The 18581-nt window shown below is 48.7% G+C and overlaps 5 protein-coding genes across 5 annotated transcripts; 2 read left to right on the top strand and 3 right to left on the bottom strand.

Annotated features, from left to right (window-relative positions):
• Window positions 1-357: 357 nt before the first annotated feature.
• Window positions 358-665, top strand: CORC01_06411 (uncharacterized protein; the record flags this gene model as incomplete). The annotated part of the gene is made up of 2 exons (XM_022618052.1): window positions 358-513; window positions 570-665. The coding sequence occupies 2 exons, from the start codon at window positions 358-360 to the stop codon at window positions 663-665; spliced, it is 252 nt and encodes an 83-aa protein (XP_022475364.1).
• Window positions 666-1792: 1127 nt separating this feature from the next.
• CORC01_06410 (uncharacterized protein) lies at window positions 1793-3178 on the bottom strand (the record flags this gene model as incomplete). Its single annotated transcript, XM_022618051.1, has 1 exon — window positions 1793-3178. One exon carries the CDS (start codon window positions 3176-3178, stop codon window positions 1793-1795), a length of 1386 nt encoding a protein of 461 aa, XP_022475363.1.
• Window positions 3179-6609: 3431 nt separating this feature from the next.
• On the top strand, window positions 6610-8542 carry CORC01_06409 (L-ascorbate oxidase; the record flags this gene model as incomplete). The annotated part of the gene is made up of 3 exons (XM_022618050.1): window positions 6610-7956; window positions 8024-8305; window positions 8357-8542. The coding sequence occupies 3 exons, from the start codon at window positions 6610-6612 to the stop codon at window positions 8540-8542; spliced, it is 1815 nt and encodes a 604-aa protein (XP_022475362.1).
• Window positions 8543-9791: 1249 nt separating this feature from the next.
• Window positions 9792-10402, bottom strand: CORC01_06408 (MFS transporter; the record flags this gene model as incomplete). The annotated part of the gene is made up of 3 exons (XM_022618049.1): window positions 9792-9990; window positions 10053-10136; window positions 10272-10402. 3 exons carry the CDS (start codon window positions 10400-10402, stop codon window positions 9792-9794), a joined length of 414 nt encoding a protein of 137 aa, XP_022475361.1.
• A 784-nt stretch (window positions 10403-11186) lies between these two features.
• Window positions 11187-16132, bottom strand: CORC01_06407 (ABC transporter; the record flags this gene model as incomplete). The annotated part of the gene is made up of 13 exons (XM_022618048.1): window positions 11187-11403; window positions 11458-11919; window positions 11976-12591; window positions 12643-12707; window positions 12767-12817; window positions 12885-13080; window positions 13145-13501; window positions 13555-13717; window positions 13784-14550; window positions 14605-14838; window positions 14890-15390; window positions 15460-16000; window positions 16061-16132. The coding sequence occupies 13 exons, from the start codon at window positions 16130-16132 to the stop codon at window positions 11187-11189; spliced, it is 4242 nt and encodes a 1413-aa protein (XP_022475360.1).
• Window positions 16133-18581: the final 2449 nt, after the last annotated feature.

Here is an 18581-nt window from a genome sequence, read left to right as displayed (position 1 = left end):
TGGAAATTTGAGCGCAAGACAATCCTGGTGAGACAGCGAGGCGGTCAGGGCCAGACTACCCCTAGGCTCCTCATAAGTTCAGGAGATCCTCCCTCCATCAGGTTACGGAAAGGTTGTTAACATGACAGTTAGGAGACTAATCATTGTATTCATTTGTAGCAATGCGCCGAACTTCGCCACTCTGATCACCGGGTGGATTTGTTTTTCGCGGGACATTCCCAGGTTAAAATAGGAGTTTCGAGTTCGAGAACTACAGCGTAAGGCGTCCGGTCGCCTGCTCTTCCCGCCGCGCCCGTCAAGTCCCACACCACACCCTACCTCTTCACAATTTCCTACCTCAAATTTTGATCTATCGTCATGGCCTGGAAGCAAATACAGACACCTTCTGGCAAGGTTAAATGGCAGAGTAATCAAGATGGCACCCAGAATGCCATCATTTCTGCATCTCGAGTCAGCTCAAGTCAGCTCAAGGAATATCTGGACGCAAACTTTCCAGGACAGTACTCAGTACAGGTACCATTGGCTGCTCAGTTCTCCCCCCAACCGCAAAGATACTGACCATGATGTAGTTGAAGCGGGATAAGTTCAAAATCACAGTCGGCCATACGCCCCTTAGCCGCATCGTGAGTTTTAATACCGTGAAAGGCGGCACCGACGAAATCTAACCTTGAGACAGCTGTAAAATTTTCACGCTAGTATTGTGATCGAAACTTGTGCAAAAATGGTCTTGCATACTGAGCAGCGATACCCTAGTGCGACAGCAGAATAAGTGATAAAGCTTGCAAGGCAACGAATACTTGGTACAATTAGCACAGCTAGCAATAGCACAGAAACAAGGAAACAAAACCCTAAAATAAGACAGGTTGGCGTGAAGTCAAGAACAAGGAAGGGAAATTCGCAGAATCTATGCCTCACTGGCGCGACTAGACAACCCAGCCATAGCCAAGCTAACCCTAGCTTACTTTCTCTAAAGATAGTGAGGCTTGTTTATCCTCTAAGAATGAACATGCTGCCCAGGACTACTCTTGCTTTGCCCTAAGGTCTCCTATTTTTATGTTGTACAAGGTAGTTGAGTACGCAAAACGACCACGATCACTTGAACATAAGATATCTTGACAAAATGCACAACACTCAGGATTGCAAAAGAACCACCGACCACGAAAATGTATTCTTAAAAAGCAGAAGAGTGTGACTAATCTTGATCTCACAAGCGTATCAGTCTCTACGATGTATCGAAGTGACCGAGAATTCCAAGGCTCTTGCGTCGACCTCACTGTCAGACTCATTCTCTCCCAGCACCCTTTCAGCAGCGGGATAATAATGACAAGGAGGTAGAAATTATATCAATAATCTGCAAAAAGATTAAATGGCTATGATCGGTCTATAAAATGATGAAAACTGCGAAGAGAGCAGAGTAAAGGGGAGCCCTGCTATATATTCATAATATGTAACAATTTGAACTGGCAACAATGAGAAGCAACAAAAATCTTCAGAATTGAAGCCCAGCAATTTTTGGCGGAGAAGAAATACAGAGGTTTTTTGACTTCGAATGAACTTCTTATGACCTGTTTTACCTCGCAATTTTACCTGGAACTTAAATGAATTAGTGGTTTCCTGCCTCAGACTCCTCGCTGGATTTACAAAAAAGCTGATGGGCCGGTCATTAAGTCAGCTTGATTATGAACACGCTCTGAAAGTCTAAGGGTTTAGTAATTATCAATTGGGGTTGATCTGTACTCTGTTCCGTAGCGCTTAGGAAGTCTTGCTGTACAACCATTGAATCTTTCAGGCCCTACAATGTGAGTACCCGAATCTTGGCTTCCACCGCTGCCAATGCATCCATGTCTTCATTCTCATGCTTGAGCTTCATTGCTGCCTTTTTGAATCTGGTATCTTGAAAGATTTGTTCAACGCCAAGTCTGACCTGCGCTGCCGAAGGCCTTTGCGTTGCCAGGCTGACTGCCAGGCCAGCGTAAACCGCACGCATGGTAACTTCCATCTTCTCCTCGCTTTCTCCCGCCAGAACAATGGGGACACCGTTTCTGACAGCATGTGTCAGAGCGCCATATCCGCCGTTGGAGATGAAGACATCGGTGTACTCGAGGATAGTGTCGTAAGGCATGTAATCCACGACCCTAGCGTTTGAGGGAACGACGAAACCATGGGGGAGTTGAGCGCCACGAACCCCCAGAGCTGCAACAACGAGTGTATCCTCAATTTTGGAGAAGGCTTCGATAGTTGGAAGAACAAGCTCGGAATGATTCATGTTGATAGTGCCCTGGGAGACGAAGATCACATGTCGATACTTGTTGTCTTTATGATTCCTTTCAACCTCTGGCCACCAAGGAGGGTACTGAAAGGTCGTTGCAGTAGGCTTCCGAGGCAAGACGCCTATGAACTCCACAGACGGTGGCAAGTCAGAAAGTTCGTATTCAAGGCTGGGAGAGCATAGTTGCAGTGCAAAGTCATGCGCTGTATAGCATGACCGAAACATGTTTGTCTCCAGAATAGTCGTACATCCTGTGAGTCTCATAGCCTGTTGCCATGCATCAATCGATGGCTTCATTGGACCTTTTGCAACCAGCTGCTGGAGCACCGCGTTACGCTGACGACCGGATCCGGTGGAATCGGGAGGCAAGCCGAGTGTGACTGGTGCAGTGTCCCGACTTTCCATGATAAATGCTGCAACACCGATACCGATTGACTTGGGGACAGTATCAAAGCCTTGAGGCAAAGGACGGCCGTATCTGAAGGGAAAGATTGACCAGTTGAAGACATCTTCAATGACAATGATCTGGCGGCCTGGGTCGCGTGCTTTCAAGTCGGTCAAGGCCTCCTCCATCTTCCGTGTTCGCAGAGGAAGGGTATCGAAGAAAACAGCTTTGATTTGTGCAGCGAAACGCTCGGGACCAATTGGCAATGAAGCTGCATCGCGAAGGGCTTGGTAAGTTTCGCTGGTTATAGGGTTATCGGTATGAACCCACTCGGCGCCGGCGTCTTCGACTTTGCTGCGGAAGTCTTCAGTCGTGAGGAATGCAACTTCGTAACCCTTCTTCGCGAGGAATGCTGCAATTGTCAGCAGGGGATTGGTGTGACCTTCTCCAGGGTAGGCCACAATGAGAATGAGAGGGCTGCCTCCTGAGCCACCCTCAGTGACTCTTGCTTTGTTTGCCGTCATCGTGTAATTTGTAAAATCGAGCACTTGGTTATGGAAAGATCCTAGAACAAGGAGTGGATGGTATTCGGGCTTCTCATAAATACTTTTTCCAACGTCTCGAATCCTTCACGATGCCCCTCTTTGCTTATGAAGCATCAACGAGGACCATGCATCTTGTAGCATCAGATATGGACCATTTGCGAGAGGGGGGTTTGAATTCAGAGATAACGACTTTGGCTAGTCGTTGCAAGCACGTACCAATGCTGATCGGACTCGGCGATTGACCAGAGCGATGCCACGGGGTGATTGCTCATGGTTCAAGGCGCGTTACCCCGACTGAGACCTCTTTTTTCAAATGCGAATTGAGCGGCTCCATTGATTCGGAGAAATCATTTGCGTCTTGGCATCGCAGCTTCACAATAGAATACCCAACGATAAGCCTTGGAGCGCTTGCAACTGACTGTAAATCCAACAGCATCAATAATTTTTCTCTACCTTACCACTCAAGTTGAAGCTTTGCTATCGTCTGGAAAGGCTGAAGAAGACAGAGCTTCCTGAGAATGGCAACCGTCTTGGAAACAAACACGGTAAATCTTGGGACCGATGACCTATCGGACCGACGCTCAGAATACTCTCCGTTTCTTAGCCATCTCCGTGTTACGAATGGGGCTGCGGGTAGCTGTACGTGATGCGTCATCTGGGTACCTTGGCACGTCTATATTCGGAAGGTGGCATGAACATTGTTGACGGGTGTGTAAGGTAGACATCGGAATGACAAGGTTCTCGCTAGCGTCACGGATACTCCCGCATCTCAAAACAAACACTGCCGGATGCTCGTTGGCTATATCACAGACACCTGTGCAGATCACCACCACTACGGAGCACGGAGATGCTCGCTGAGACCGTAGTACTGCGGATCTCTGCATCTTTGTGCAGCATTGCTCCCGAATGGCGAGGCGGCGAGTCGCTAACGTCGTATTCTCGGACTCACGTCACTAAAAGCGAATCGCGAGCGCTTCAACGACGATGTTCTTATTACTTAGCCGTTGCCAAATTACCAAGCTGTTGCTTTAATACAATACATTGGAGGTTCTGCTTCGAGCTAGGTCCCTCGCCTGCAAATTTCTCAATCGACTCAACACTGTGCACTAGATTACCTTGACCTTGGTTTATCACAACTCTCTCATTGAGCTGAAGCAGCCTGACGACACAGGATGGGTGATGCCAGACTGAAGTTTTAAGACCAGATAATCAAGATATAGTTTCATGATGAATGAAACGGTTGACTCTGCTGTAAGAGAAATGGTGTTATAGAGGACGTAACAAGGCATTTTCGCAGATGATTCCGAATGCTGGTCATTGCTTTCGTGGACTTGATCGGTCCATACCTGATCTTGCTAGTAGGCCAAAATATCTCTAAAAGTAATTAGTTTTGTGAACAGGTGGCCTTGTGGAAGCAAATAATTCTTTGGTTCTGGGGTAATTGGCCGAGCTGCTGCCCTAGGCGCTCAAGTGACAATGAGCTACTTGGATGCCTTAGATTCATAGGCTGCTTTGAAACTTTTTCGCTGTGCACTAGATGTTGCATAAACACAGACTAAGGTAAGATATGCCTCCTGTTGGTAGTTTGTGTTCTTTGTGCAGTCTAAACGCCATGGGGACCGGGTTTGATGAATCCCGCAAACCCGAACTACTTAGGCGAGCTTGACTCAGCAACGGCTTCATGCGCATCGCACGTGGGAATGAGTTGATTTTGGGTGTACTCAGGCCTTGACTCTTCAAACCTCTGATAGCCGGCTGCTTGAAATGGCCTGAAGCTCTGCGCTATTATCTATGTAGTTCCCACTCCGTTTTCAAGATTCAGAGACTAAGGAGGTACTGACGTCATCGCGGCATGCATGCTAATTGAAATGAATTCATGCCCTAATTTCTTTCTTGCTCGCGGGTAGACAACCGATATCCCAACTTCGGTGCTCAGTATTGTAGAACGACTCATACTAAGTAGCTGTGTTTAAGTCATACCCGTATGTGTTCTTTGTCGTCCTGTGCCAGAATACAGTGTAATGGCCAGTCTGTAGTGCTCCTTCTCTCATCGTGCTCCTTCTCTCATCGTGCTCCTCCTCTCATCAAGAAGTCCATGAATCTGATGCTGCAACAAGCAAGCTGCACATTCTGCCAGAGAAATAGTGCAAAGAGGATGAAGTCTGGTTTGTCGCCCATCTCGTCCGCATTGCCCCCCCATTGAATGTCATTTACCACAATCATCAGGAAGAACTGCTACATTAGCTCAGTCCAGGTTCAGGAAGTTTACTGGGGCACCGGAGTCTCCGCGGTCGCTCGAGTCCGAGGTGAATCGGGAAATCCGCATGTAAGTTATCGCCTTATTCTTAGAGTTCAGCACGCCAAGTGTGTGAAAGCGGAAGGTCGCTTAGTTGGTTGAGTTAAGTTCGATTCCAACAAGCTTTAATCAGTGTTTTAGCCGAACGGCTTACTTTTAGTGCCCTTGATACACCTGAGATGCGTTGCAGTTTCAAGCCTATAAGTATAAGCTCCAATAGTAAGGTGTATTTTTAAAAACATGTCTTTAATTCATTTGAAATATATAGGGGCACGCTTTCATATGGGTTCATATGAACGTCATAGTTCGTTTAAAAAGTTGAGTTGAGTTTGATTTTAACGGCGTTAATTGGGTTTTCAAGCTGAACGGTTCACTGAAAGTGCTGTTGAACTGTCGGTGAACGCGATGAGATGAACATGATCGTCGGGTTTGGTCGGATATGAAAGTGGTCGGCGAAAGGCCATGCAGATCTCAATAGACCCTTGACACTTAAGCCCGGGGATTCCGGACACGACCTCAGCAAAAGCAGGGCATAGCTTCGAGACGGACTTTCGGCATCGTCCAACAAACGAGGAAACAGCCTTAAATCAAATTTGAAATAAGTACGAGGGCCAGCCAAACTCTATTCCACAGCCGACGACACTATCCTAAACCCACCCCATTCACATTCGCAGCACGCTTAGGAGCTCCGATTGGAAGGGTTCAGATTTAAGGTTCGCAACGCGGAGCTGAACCGGGGCAGGGCTGGTTGGCCTTCAAGTGCCGACAACGTGTGCGTGTACCGCCGGAGAGGAACACACGGCCAACGCCTCGGCAGCCTGCAGGTCAACGCGCAGCGGCAACTTTATTAAGTGAAATGAGGGGACTAGGGCCACGAATGCCTGCGGTGTTACTAGAACGAGTAGCGCGGCTGACTCAATAATAGCATTCATTCGCTCATCTTCCCGAACATTTCGCTCTTCCCGAACACTTCGCTCTGAAGTCCGAGACGAGGCGAATCCGAGACAAGGTGCCTCGTGAGGGGTTCGTCAGCATTTATCTTAAGTGAGGGCCTTTGCCAGACTCCGTTCAATGTCACTCACACCCTCATGCCTCCTCTGTGCGTTTATTGACCATGATGCAGTCATTTGTTTCGGTCCTTTGTTTCTTTGCCTTGCTTGCGCAAGTCTCGGCATGGGGCCCGCGCAAATCGGACCATGGGCCCCCAGGTCACTATGGAGGCCGACATAGGCATGGTGCTAGCTTCACTCCGGACTTCGTGTTGAGGATGACCTACGAAAACGTTTCAATAGGTTGTCAGACACGAGCGTCCGTGCTGGTCAATGGCACATTGGTCGGGCCACCGCTCAGGCTCAAGCCCGGGCGAAGGAGTTGGATCAGAGTTTACAATGATATGGAGCTTTACAATGCCACCATTCATTGGCACGGCTTGAGCATGCGCATGGCACCTTTCTCTGATGGCAGCCTGGTCAGCCAGTGGCCCATTCCACCTCATCATTTCTTCGACTACGAGGTCTACCCCCTGTCATCCGAAGGCGGCATGACCACCTTCTATCACTCTCACGTCGGCTTCCAGGCGATGACGGCTTCTGGGCCATTGATCGTTCTGGACAAGCCTGAGCCCCCCTACGCTTATGATGAGGAGAGAATCGTCTTTCTTACCGACTACTTCAACAAAACGGACGAGGAAATCGAGAAGGGGTTGGTGGCGACGCCATTTACCTGGTCTGGCGAAACGAATGCGGTTCTCCTCAATGGTGTCGGAGTCTCTGTTGGTGAAACAGCTGGAAGTGGCAGCTGCAAGTTGCCAGTAATCGACGTCAAGCCTGGGAAAACCTACCGTATGCGCTTTATTGGTGCCACAGCCCTGTCTATGGTACAGATGGGCATCGTGGATCACGACAACTTCACCATCATCGGGGCAGACGGCCACTACACCAAGCCTCATACCGAGAAGTTCATGCAGTTGACTTCAGGGCAACGATTTGACGTCATCTTCAAGACCAAGAGCGAATCAGAGCTGAACGGCAAAACCGACTACCTCATTCAACTGGAGACCAAGGACCGTCCGAAGGTGTATCACGGCTACGGTGTGCTACGCTACTCCAAGGCACACCCCCAAATCACCACAGCGCCAGCTACACCTCCTTTGGCGCTTTCTAATAAGACCTATGAATGGGCAGAGTATGCCTTGGAACCGCTGGTGCCCAACAACTTCCCCCAGGCGAGTGAAGTGACACGACGCATCGATATCGACAACCGTCAACTCGCTACTCAAACTACCCTTTGGCAGCTTAACGGGCTGCAGTGGAACGACACTTCGTCACCCTATCCAGGAGATCGACCCTACTTGGTCAACATTTACGAGAACGGACCATCGGCCATTCCGAATTACACAGCAGCCATTAACAATTACGGCTGGGATCCGACTACGTTGACTTGGCCGGCCAAATTGGGCGAGGTGAGTACTTTATAACTCCTTGGTATATTACCTACGCGAAAAGACATTATGCTGACAAGCAAACCAGGTTATCGATATCATTTGGCACAACACTGGATCCCTCGTCAACGGTAGTGGTAGCGGTGGCGTCGATTTCCATCCCTTCCATGCCCATGGCGGAGCTTTCTTCGACCTTGGCAGTGGAAATGGGACATACGACCCCTTCGAGAACGAGAAGCGGCTGAAAAATTACAATCCGGTCAAGCGAGACACCACAAATCTCTACCGATACGGCCCGAAGACAAGGTCTGGCGGTGAATCTGGATGGAGAGCCTGGCGTCTGCGCGTGGAAGACGCAGGCGTTTGGATGGTAAGTTTGCTTCGACTCCACAAGGCTAGCCATGAGCTGACTAGACTGTAGATTCACTGCCACATTTTGCAACACATGGTGATGGGCATGCAAAGTGTCTGGGTGATGGGAGATTACCAAGACATCACGGGCATCCCCCCTGTTGATGCGGCTGGGTATTTGCAATACGGGGGAAATGTGAATGGCAACGCCACTTTCGCACCATCAGTTGTGCACTTCTTTGATGAGGATACATAGGGAGGATACCTATGGACTTGAGGTAATACTTAGATTTAATGCAACTTAAGTCGTTGCACCTCTTTCCCAAACCGGGTACGACCAATCTTTGCGGAGCCGCTGCAGAGATGGTTGTTGTTTATGCAATGAAACAAAGTCCAGGAAACGCCCACGTTCCTGAGGACTGCTTCTTCGTTCATTGATCTCATAGTGATGCCTGACTCGCAGCGTACCAGATTCGTACCAGATTAACTTTTTGTATGAAATCAAAAAGCATCCCTGTCCCGTCAGCCTTGGCAACGCCCGGAGGCCGCACTGTATGTAGAAGTAGACAGTTTCAGACAGCCGATGTAGGCGCCCTTTACCCTTTCGGGCGGAACCGGCGTTAAACAATCAAACAAACAAACAAACGCCCGGAGGCCACTGAATTAGCTGGCATTGGCTCTCAACTGAAACCAAGAGTCGCTTTCTGGGTGACAGACTTTACGCACCTTACTCGCGCTAGCTGCGCTCTGCGCATCCCACGTAGAGCTAGTGTTACCCCTCACCAGCTTTTGCGTGAGCTGTGAGTTTCTATTCAGTCTTTGCTCCAGCTTACAACTTGCATTTTGCCTTTTTTGTTGTATCCCGTGCCACTCACTAAATTACTTTCCCGCTGTGGGGCGCTATTTTGGACGTCGACTTTGGGCAGCGTCTCGACTGCCGTGCAACTTTGTAATCCTTCACAGCAACCTTGCTTGGAAAATTAGCGAAATCCACGAAAAGCATGGGCCGGTTGCCAGAGTTGCACCAGATGAGCTATCTTACCTCAGCTCTACAGCTCGGGAAAAGATCCACAGCCAGAGATCACGGGAATTCGCAAAGTTCTTTGACGGACGGGGAATTGCTGGGCCCCAGTGTTCCCGGCCCAGCGGTTCGTAATGGCGAACTCGTGACGCCCAACCAGGAACCTCACTCCCGATTTCGAAAGGCAGTCTTCCCGGGCTTCAGCGACCGGGGACTGAGAGAGCAAGAGGAACTCTTTCAGCTTTATGAGGACAAACTAACCTTATAGCTGCGATCTTCCAGTGAAACAGGGACTCCCCAGGACATGGTCAAATGGTTTAGCCTTGCTGCTTTTGACATTATTATCGACCTCATGTTTGTTCAGGCGGCTGGATGTCTGGACGTCGTATCTCAACCCTGGTCGCAAGTCATTGGTGCTCGAGTGCCGTGGATAGCCTGCGGAATGTGAAGAAGAATGCCTTGAGGGATATAAGCGGAATGGCATCTATAGGAAACTTCTACCAGGGAATGGTGGTGCTTCGACCGCACCAAGGAAGAATCTGACGGCGATGAGACCCTGGTAGTCCTTGACACCACAGGTTGCGACCGAGACTTTAGACCGGACCAAGGCCATCCAACAAAGATACACACTAGGTCGCACTTTTCCAATGATCATAGTGGACGAGATTTGACCGAGGAAGTATCTGTTTTGCAATGTTAGCAGCTTGGAAAGCCCGAGAGACAAAAGTCGTTTCGGTCCGCTTACCCGACGCTGAGGACTGACACGGCAGTGCCATATTGGTACCCTTCGAGACTGAGATCCTCGTTCAGGCTACTGAGGCCAGCTTGTCTGGAGTGGTCGAGTTCAGTCAGTAATGGCACGCCAAAATCCTCGTACTCTCAATCAGGTACTGACTTACGCATTTAAAGCTTTATCTAGTTAGTTAAACAGATAGAGTACCCATAGGCATGGCATGAGAGTCACATAAGGCGCTTGACGACCTGCCTCTCAAGATCACGCCAGTTGTTGATCCCAAGGGCTTCAATCTGCCCCTCGGAAGGAGGAAGAATATCCTCTTTGCCGCTGGGTTCGTTAAGACGGGTCCTCGGCAACATGGTTCGCAGTAGTGCGATCAATAGCAGTGGTAGAAGCCGCGCCAATGCCTAGCTGCATATGGGCTGCGGGATTTTCTCGTTTGACCATTGACTGTCACGCGGATTCGACGAAGACAATCACCTGGTGTGGTCTCTCGACCCTAATCGCAACGAGCCCCTGACATACGAGAAAATCATGACGGGCAAGTATACAGGGTTTTAAGTTAACTGGGATGACCATGTGCGGCACTGCACGGCAATGTGGAAGAAGATGCATCGGGCCATCATACTCGGAAACGGACACGGGTACAACGCGATTGACGGATACATAGGAGTGTACGAGCCCACAACGCACTACGAGCACTTGTTGTTGGCGGGCAGGAATATTGCCCCCAATATCATAAAAGATCGTTTTGCTGTTAAATATCTTCATTATGGCGTGTGAGAAGTAGACACGTCTCTGCCTTTTTGGATTCACCACATAGGTACGCGGGCAAGCAGACACTTCAGTCGGTATCGCCCGGGTCTGAAAACCAAATACACCAACATCGTCTCATTCATATGTGAGATGAGCCAGTATTTACGAAACAATACACGAAATACTACAGATGGTGAAGTAGAAAATGTTTGAAGATTGGAATCGCTTTATCATAGCGAAGGGCGCCTAGATATATACGAGGGACGCGGCCAACTAAGTGAGCAGCCGATCTGTATATCAAGGAGGTCATACCTGTTGAAGGAAATATATCGTAAAATAAGAAACCTTCTACTCATTGCGTGCCTGACTGCACATCTCATGAGGGGGTCAGTTCAAGTTCATCCTGTATAGCTCAGCAAACCGGCCATCTCCTGCAATCAGCGAAGATGGCTCTCCGATCTCCAAGACTTCGCCGTCACCAAGAAGCGTGACTAAGTCGTACCGTAAGATGTTCTTGAGCCTGTGCATAATAGCCAAAACAGTGCAGTCGCGGAATTCATTGTCAATAACATCCTGCATAACCGCTTCGGTCTCGCTATCAACACTAGGTACATTAACATCAGCGTCAATTTCATACCAAAGACAAACTTCTACTTACCTGCTCATGGCCTCGTCCAAAATCAAAAGCTTGCACTGCCGAAGCATGGCCCTGGCCATGCAAAGAAGCTGCTTCTGACCAGCCGACCAAGCTTTGTCATCAATCTCCGAGCCCAAGCCGCCTTGTTCTTGAACATGTCTCGAAAGACCAACTCTGTCGAGAGCTTGGGAAATCCTTTCGTCGTCGGAAACGACGCTAAACGGGTCAATATTGAATCGGATAGTTCCCGGCATAAGGAAGGGATCTTGGGAAACAACATTGATACATAACCGAAGCTCCGATGGTACCAAAGTTGATACGTCGATACCGTCGATGTTGATATGACCTTCCTTTATGTCTGTCATTTGTAGTAGGCTGAGGACGAGCGACGTCTTGCCGCTGCCTGAGCGACCACAGACAGCAACATGGTCACCGGCCTCCACCGACAACGAGACTCCCTTGAGTATGGGCTCTGCATCAGGACTGGCGCAATATCAGTTCCGAGACCGAAAAGACGTGGACAACACTTGAATACTCACCCATAAGACGCAAAAACATTGGAGAAGGTGACAGCTCCGCCACGGGGCCAATCCCTTGGTAACTGCCCCTTGCCAGCTGTTTTCTCTGTTTCGGTCTCTACTACAAATCTTCTTACTCTTGCAACAGCCCCCACGCTGGACTCAAGCTTGGTCCAACTTTGAATCAGGCGAGCCAACACCTCGCTAAAACTCATGACCATGACAAGGTTGACACCGACGCTTCCAGCACTGAATTTATCATGCCAAATGACAACTACGCACACAAGGATGACAGAAAGTACAGCCACGACCAAGTCGAGCACAAATATAAGCCACGCCTGAATGCAGCTTTGAACGTAATTCGGCTTCTGGGACAAGTCAATGCGGTGATAATTACGTTCCTGGTACTGGGCTTGCCATCCAAAGGCACGAATGGTCGCTCCCCCAGCCACGGATTCGGAGAAGTGGGTATAGAGGGGCGCCTTGGCTTCGATCCCGAGAAGACGGATCTGGCGAGACGTCTGAAGGTAGAAGCGTTGCAGAAAATAGACCACGGTCGTGAGGAAAGGGATTGTGATACCAAGATATTGGGAGAAGACGGCGAGAATAATGAGTTTAGCCAAGATGGACATGGCCGCTACGGAACATTGTGAGCAATATTGTATATTTGTATGAATGACAGACTCACTGGAGGTGTAATTCACCATATTGGCTGGCAGATCCATATCCAGAAGCTGCATATCTTCACTGAATCTGAAAATGGATAAAAATGAGCATCAAATTGGAATGAAAGTTAAACAAATGTGACCTACCTATTGAGAATCTCGCCATTGTCTGTTGTGGTCAGGAAACGGAAGGATGCCCTGTCCCGCGAGGTATACGATTAGCCCTGTCCCATAAAATACGGTGCTGCAAAATGTGCAAACTCACGCTATCGTAGTCTTGAGGAGGTCTGAGTGCAGCTTGAGAGCTGTATTTGTTATGACGTCGAGGAATGCAAACCAGGCAGCCAAAGAAGCTCCCAGAGTGCCAAGGACGCCAAACAGGGCGAAAATGCCTAAGTAATATCCCACGCTTGTGTTGGCACCGACGGCATTGGCTTCAGACCACCATTTGACCCAAACGGCTAGTTGTCACACATCTGTCAGCGGTATTGTCGCCAATATTGCAATGGCAACTTCACAACTTACTGGAGAACTCTGAGAAGAAGATCCACACGACAACTGCAATTGAGTAGAGGGTGACCGCCTTCCAACTGGCATTCTTCAAGTAGTATTCGTAAACTGACTTCTCCCCGTTCTTGCGTCGGATATCCGTATGACGCTTTTGTTCTTGGTGGTTCTCGTTGGTTGGCGTGGCTGTCTGCTTGTCGGGAGTCACAGAATCATCAGACTTATGTACATCCTCCAACACACCGTCAGATGACAAGTTCAGCCCTTGCTTGCTCGTATATCCTTGACCTCGCACGAGGGCTGCGGGGTTGCCGAATTCTTGTATTCTGCCATTGCCAAGGGAGATGATGATGTCGGCGAAGGCCATGATTTTATCTGCACTCGTTAGCAAGCCTATAACAATGCCTCGAGGTAAGGACGAATCTCACGGCTATGCGTTGCGATGATGATTTCCCTGTGTTGACTTCGCAAAATACCATTGGTGCCAAACAGACGGTTTGAGACATGATTAGCCGTGTGGGCATCCATACCGCTGAAGACATCATCAAGGACAATCATCTTCTGCCTTGAGTAGACAGCTCGGGCAAGAGCCTTTGGGGGCACAAGGTAAGATTTCAGCATGAACACAACGTTCGAGGAGTATTTTAGAGCACTCACAATTCGCTGTTTTTGGCCACCGCTGAGATTGACACCTTTGCTACCAACAAGTGTGTAGTCTCCCTTTTGCAACGCTTGTAAATCGGTTTCAAGACCGCAAGCCGAGATAACAGCATCGTACCATCTCTGATCGTAAAATGCAACGCCGAGTATGTTTTGCCGAACTGTCCCGTTCTCAAGCCATGGGCTCTGTGCACAATATGCCGCTGTACCTTTTTTGAGAGAATTTTCAACGGCTTGCGCGGCAGTAGGAGACATGGGGATCAACTCGCCCAGTATTGCGCTAAGGAAGGATGACTTGCCGCTTCCCACGGGACCAATGACAACAGTCACCACGTTCCGAGGGATATCAACGGTAAGGTCGTGAAGCACAGCCTGGTCCTTGTTCCAGCCGAAGCTATTCCCTCTGAACGAGATGACATACGGCTGCTGCGAGGGGTCCCCCCGCTTGCTACCGCCCTCAGTTGTCAGTGGAAGAAGGCTGATGTCCGTCGAAGGCGGCGAATGGGAGGTGTTGCATTGTCTATCGCGAGTTGCAGGTCGGGAACCGTAATTGCAAAAGTCTTGGATGCGGTCGAAGCATGCAGTCGACTGGACAACCATTGGTAGCAGCTGTATGAACACGACAACAGGCGTGGTCAAGAGCCCAATTAATGCAACGGAGACGAAGGCCTGAGCGGGCAACAGGGTTTCATTCTTCCAGAAGACTGAGATGATGACGTATACGGCAAAGGTAACAATGGGGGCAAGATTGATAGGGGTGAGCGCTGAAATTGTCCATCAGGAACCAGAGATTCTCACGCCGAAGATAAAAGACTTACATAGCAATAGAGTAGCCACGAGTAGCTTCCGGAAAGACTTCGAGGTGTTGATCTCATCATTGCGAAGTTCCTCAATCGTTGTCGACATGACATCTGCGAGTCCGAGCATCTTCACAGTCTTCATTTCACCGAGCATCGTTGTGGTGACACGAAGGCGTTCCTGGATCTTCTCGATCCACCGCATCTGGGCTATTCTGCTGGCCACAGAGATCTTCGATATTGCAGCGATGAAAACTGAGAATGGTCTGGTCAGCGACCGTCACAAAATCGCCACACAACACATACCCAATACAAGAACTATTGGTGCCAGACAGGCGAGGGATAGTTGCAGCCCGAGAAGCCAGCTGGCAACAGCAATATCAAGCAGCGAACCCCACATCATGTGGAATGTAGACATGGCACCAAAGATACGTTCGACATCTGTCCCCATCAGGGCTACCGCCGTGATTTCTCCAGCATCGACTTCTCTCGTATGAACGGCTTGTTGGTAGACAAGCGCGATTAAACCTCCTCGAAGCCTGGTTGTAAAGCGAAAGTTGTAGTACTGGTAAACAGAGTTGCTAACCGCGATGCCCAGGTACACCAAAACCCAGGCCCCAATGAGGCCTCTGCCGTAGTAAGCGTCCGGGTTTCTGTTACTCACAAAGGTTACAGTCGTGTTTATGAGAAACGGTTGCGCGAATGTAAAGACCGTCAGACAGAGTCTGGGGATGACAGGTGCCAGAAAGGACCAAAGGTAGCCCCTAAAGCAAGCTTTGATGAGACTATGACGACTTTGAAGGTCATCTGATAACGCCTCATGGTCAGAAACGGGCTGTAGTCATCAATGGGAATGTTCTGACGTAAAGCACATACATTTTTCCAATGCAACGGCCAAGTTTCTGTGAAGAACGCGACTTTCTATGTTTGAATCAAGCACTGGTAAGTCGCCGAGAGATATGACTTTGGAGTACCCCAAATAGAAGGTAGTCGCCAGCCACAAAAAGCAAGTTCTTGACCAGAAGCCGCTGCTCTGCTCGGGAGTTGCATGTTCTCTGTCAGGGGTATCGGCCGCGGCAAGTCTCTTCTTCACCTCTATTGACTCTAGCAAGAGCACCGCCAGGGTGAAAACCAATACGACTGTGGCGATGGCTGGTAAACGGCCGCCCAGAGAGGAAAGATATGCTGTCCGGACACGGGCAATGCCAAGTATGATGGATACCGAGAGATAGAGGCTGAGGAGAGTCGAGGGTCGAGGCGATCTTTGATGGTTCAGGATAGACAGCAACAAGACTGTAAGCGTAGCGAAAAGAGTCAGAACATCGGCGGCGATCGACGCAGGAGTTTGGAATGCTGAGGTCTGGCAGCGCAGAGCCAGGAAGGCCAACTGGAAGACAAGAAGTGTCGTCGTAGCCACCTTGAGATGGGCGTTAGCTCGAGGCACCTATCGGCATTTCGATTGTGCGGTTGGACATACCAACTTGCTGGCCAGGAGCCTGGATCGAGTCGGGAAAGCAACGGGCTGTCGAAGCAACTGGGCAACTCTCATTGGGACGAGGAGAATAAATAATGCAGATGGCAAGCATACAAAGACAACGTCTTCAAATTGTAGAGTAAAGTCAAAAGACCGACAATCTGTATGGACCCGTGGTCCAAACACCCAGTCGCTGGAAGTCGGACAGGACATTTTGATGCTTCGTAGAATCAAAAGATAGATTATGACATATTCCCTAGAGGCTCAAGCTCGGTAGGGACGAAGGACACACAGGAATATAGTTACTGGCGAAATTTCCAGCAACATATCGACAGGCTGCGACAGAGACGTTAAGTCGTGACGCGTGTCGAGTGTGCCTGGCTTCACGCCTTGGGATTACTATCAGCGCTGTCGCGTGCGATGTGCAGCCTAATTTGCGACATGTTCAATTAATGGCAGAGATACAAGGGTCATCCTGCAGCTTCTAACCTACTTTGGTGGGTCTTGGGACGGGATGCGCCTGGATGGGCCGACCGGTATAACATAGTAGCTGGTAAGTAGATAAGAATATCCATTCATGCCACATTTCATATTTGCGTTCTGGGGACTTTGGTGGTGGGTGTCTATTCTTCCTGTGTTATGAGTGGTTAGCATTGTTTTATTTACCTGAGGCAATCTCACGGGGAAGAAACCCAGTAACACATGATGTCTATTATTCCCATTTCGTAGAGCTACTAAGCATACCAAACAATTCCCCGGCTTTGCTCGCCAACTTCCCTGCCTGTCCGCCCTCTGGCTTCGACGTTGACTCTGGTACGTCTATTCGAGAAAGCCTTTCCACCTGTTTCTCTCCTTCAAGCTGAGCACCGCGTCAAAATCTTTGCAGGTGTATCTCTCGAGAATGCCGTAGTCCTCGTAGTCTTCCGTCACTCCGAGCATGAGATCAGCATTGCACATTAGCGAGTGTCATAGTCGATTAGAGTAATGCAGGGAGTGGATTTATGATAAGCTCTTGCCGTTGGCGAGGAACCGCTCTCATAGAAGTGCATGTTGAGTGACTGGTAGTCAGTCAGACTAAAGCCACAGCTTTGCATGGTCTTGCAGGTGGCATGCTCACCAAACAGCGCAGGTTATGGGAACCAGCCACCTGATAAACTATCTCGCCCTTCAACCCCGGAGTCGATTTGGCAAGCCAAGAAACCCAAGACATAACGACCTCTTGATAGCCGGGCTCAGTAGAGCCGCAATCCAATCCTCCGGGGACTAAGTCGTCATCCCCATTTATGCACATGGGCGATGGCTAGCACTAAGAATGCCGCAACCGAGTCGGATGGCACTTGAATCACCGACATGACACATTGTTTTCGGCAATGCCGTGGCTCTTCACCAATGCCTTGACTTCTGCAGACTATTCATGCCATCAAACTAAACCCCCTCCCACATTAGTGTCAAACACTTTGATGCTTAATCCCGAAACTCTCAGTATCCGCCTCATATTAATTAGTATTGGCTGCGATTTAATCTGTCGAGCTTCGCCTAAGGTAAGAATATATTTTTTTACTTCCAGGTTATCCCTTATTAATTAGTATTAAAAAATTATTATAAGATTAAAGGACCTCATTATCTTTATCAGCTTTAATATATAAATTTATTATTTTCTCAGAATATTAATAATTATTTTTAACATAATTAGTATTCTCTTTTAATATTGATATCTTCTTCAATAACTTTCAAAATTAGCTTTAAAAGTTTAATATATTCGTAGCGGATTTAGGCATAAAGGATAATACTTAGGGAACGATAGCTTGATTAGAGATGAAGTAAGAGTTAAGTAAGCTTTAAGTCGGGCAGTCTCCTACTAAAAAGCCGGGAAGAAATCTAAGAAGTTAATTTAAACGGGCATCTTCTCGTCTTTTTAGAGTTATGCTCAGGGCTTAAACCCAGATTGCGAAGTTATGGGCGTGGCTAAGTTAAACTTTACAGAGACTCAGGTAGAGATGCGGATGGAAGCTTAAACTCGGTCTTGGCACTTCCCTGTGGCGATTAAGGTGGTGGTATTCAGCTTCCAGGAATACGCACTTCTCACTGAGTATTCGTCGGTTTGAACCCGTAGGCCTTATGATCAGTCCAGTGCCTTCCTATTCTAACAACAAATACCGGGCCTGATGGCCGAGGGGTGAAAGCCCTGAAGTGTTGACTGGTGCATGAAGCTCTGCTACCTTTCGATACTCCCGCGTTCAATTCTCGGTTGGCTCCTGTTGTTTTTTATTTTTCTCAAAAATTTTGAATTGTCTGTCTGCTCCTGTATAGAGCAGTTGCCCATTCTCGAGGTCAAGCTTTACATCTACCAGCTCTTCCGCGCTCTCGCCTAAATCCACTCGCAAGGCATCTGCCATCCCGAAGCGTGACCGCATGCGAATAGCCTTCCTTCTTTCTTAAAATTTCTGACGTCGAATTGCTTTCGTTTGACCTGTTTTTGTTGTGCATGGGAGATAACTACAATCCTGATGGGATTTCAAATATG

The sequence above is a fragment of the Colletotrichum orchidophilum genome (genome assembly GCF_001831195.1).
Source record: "Colletotrichum orchidophilum strain IMI 309357 chromosome Unknown Scaffold_48.1, whole genome shotgun sequence".
Taxonomy (NCBI): Eukaryota; Fungi; Ascomycota; class Sordariomycetes; order Glomerellales; family Glomerellaceae; genus Colletotrichum; species Colletotrichum orchidophilum.
Note: the sequence above shows the minus strand (reverse complement) of the source record. Positions and strands in the feature narration are given on the sequence as shown.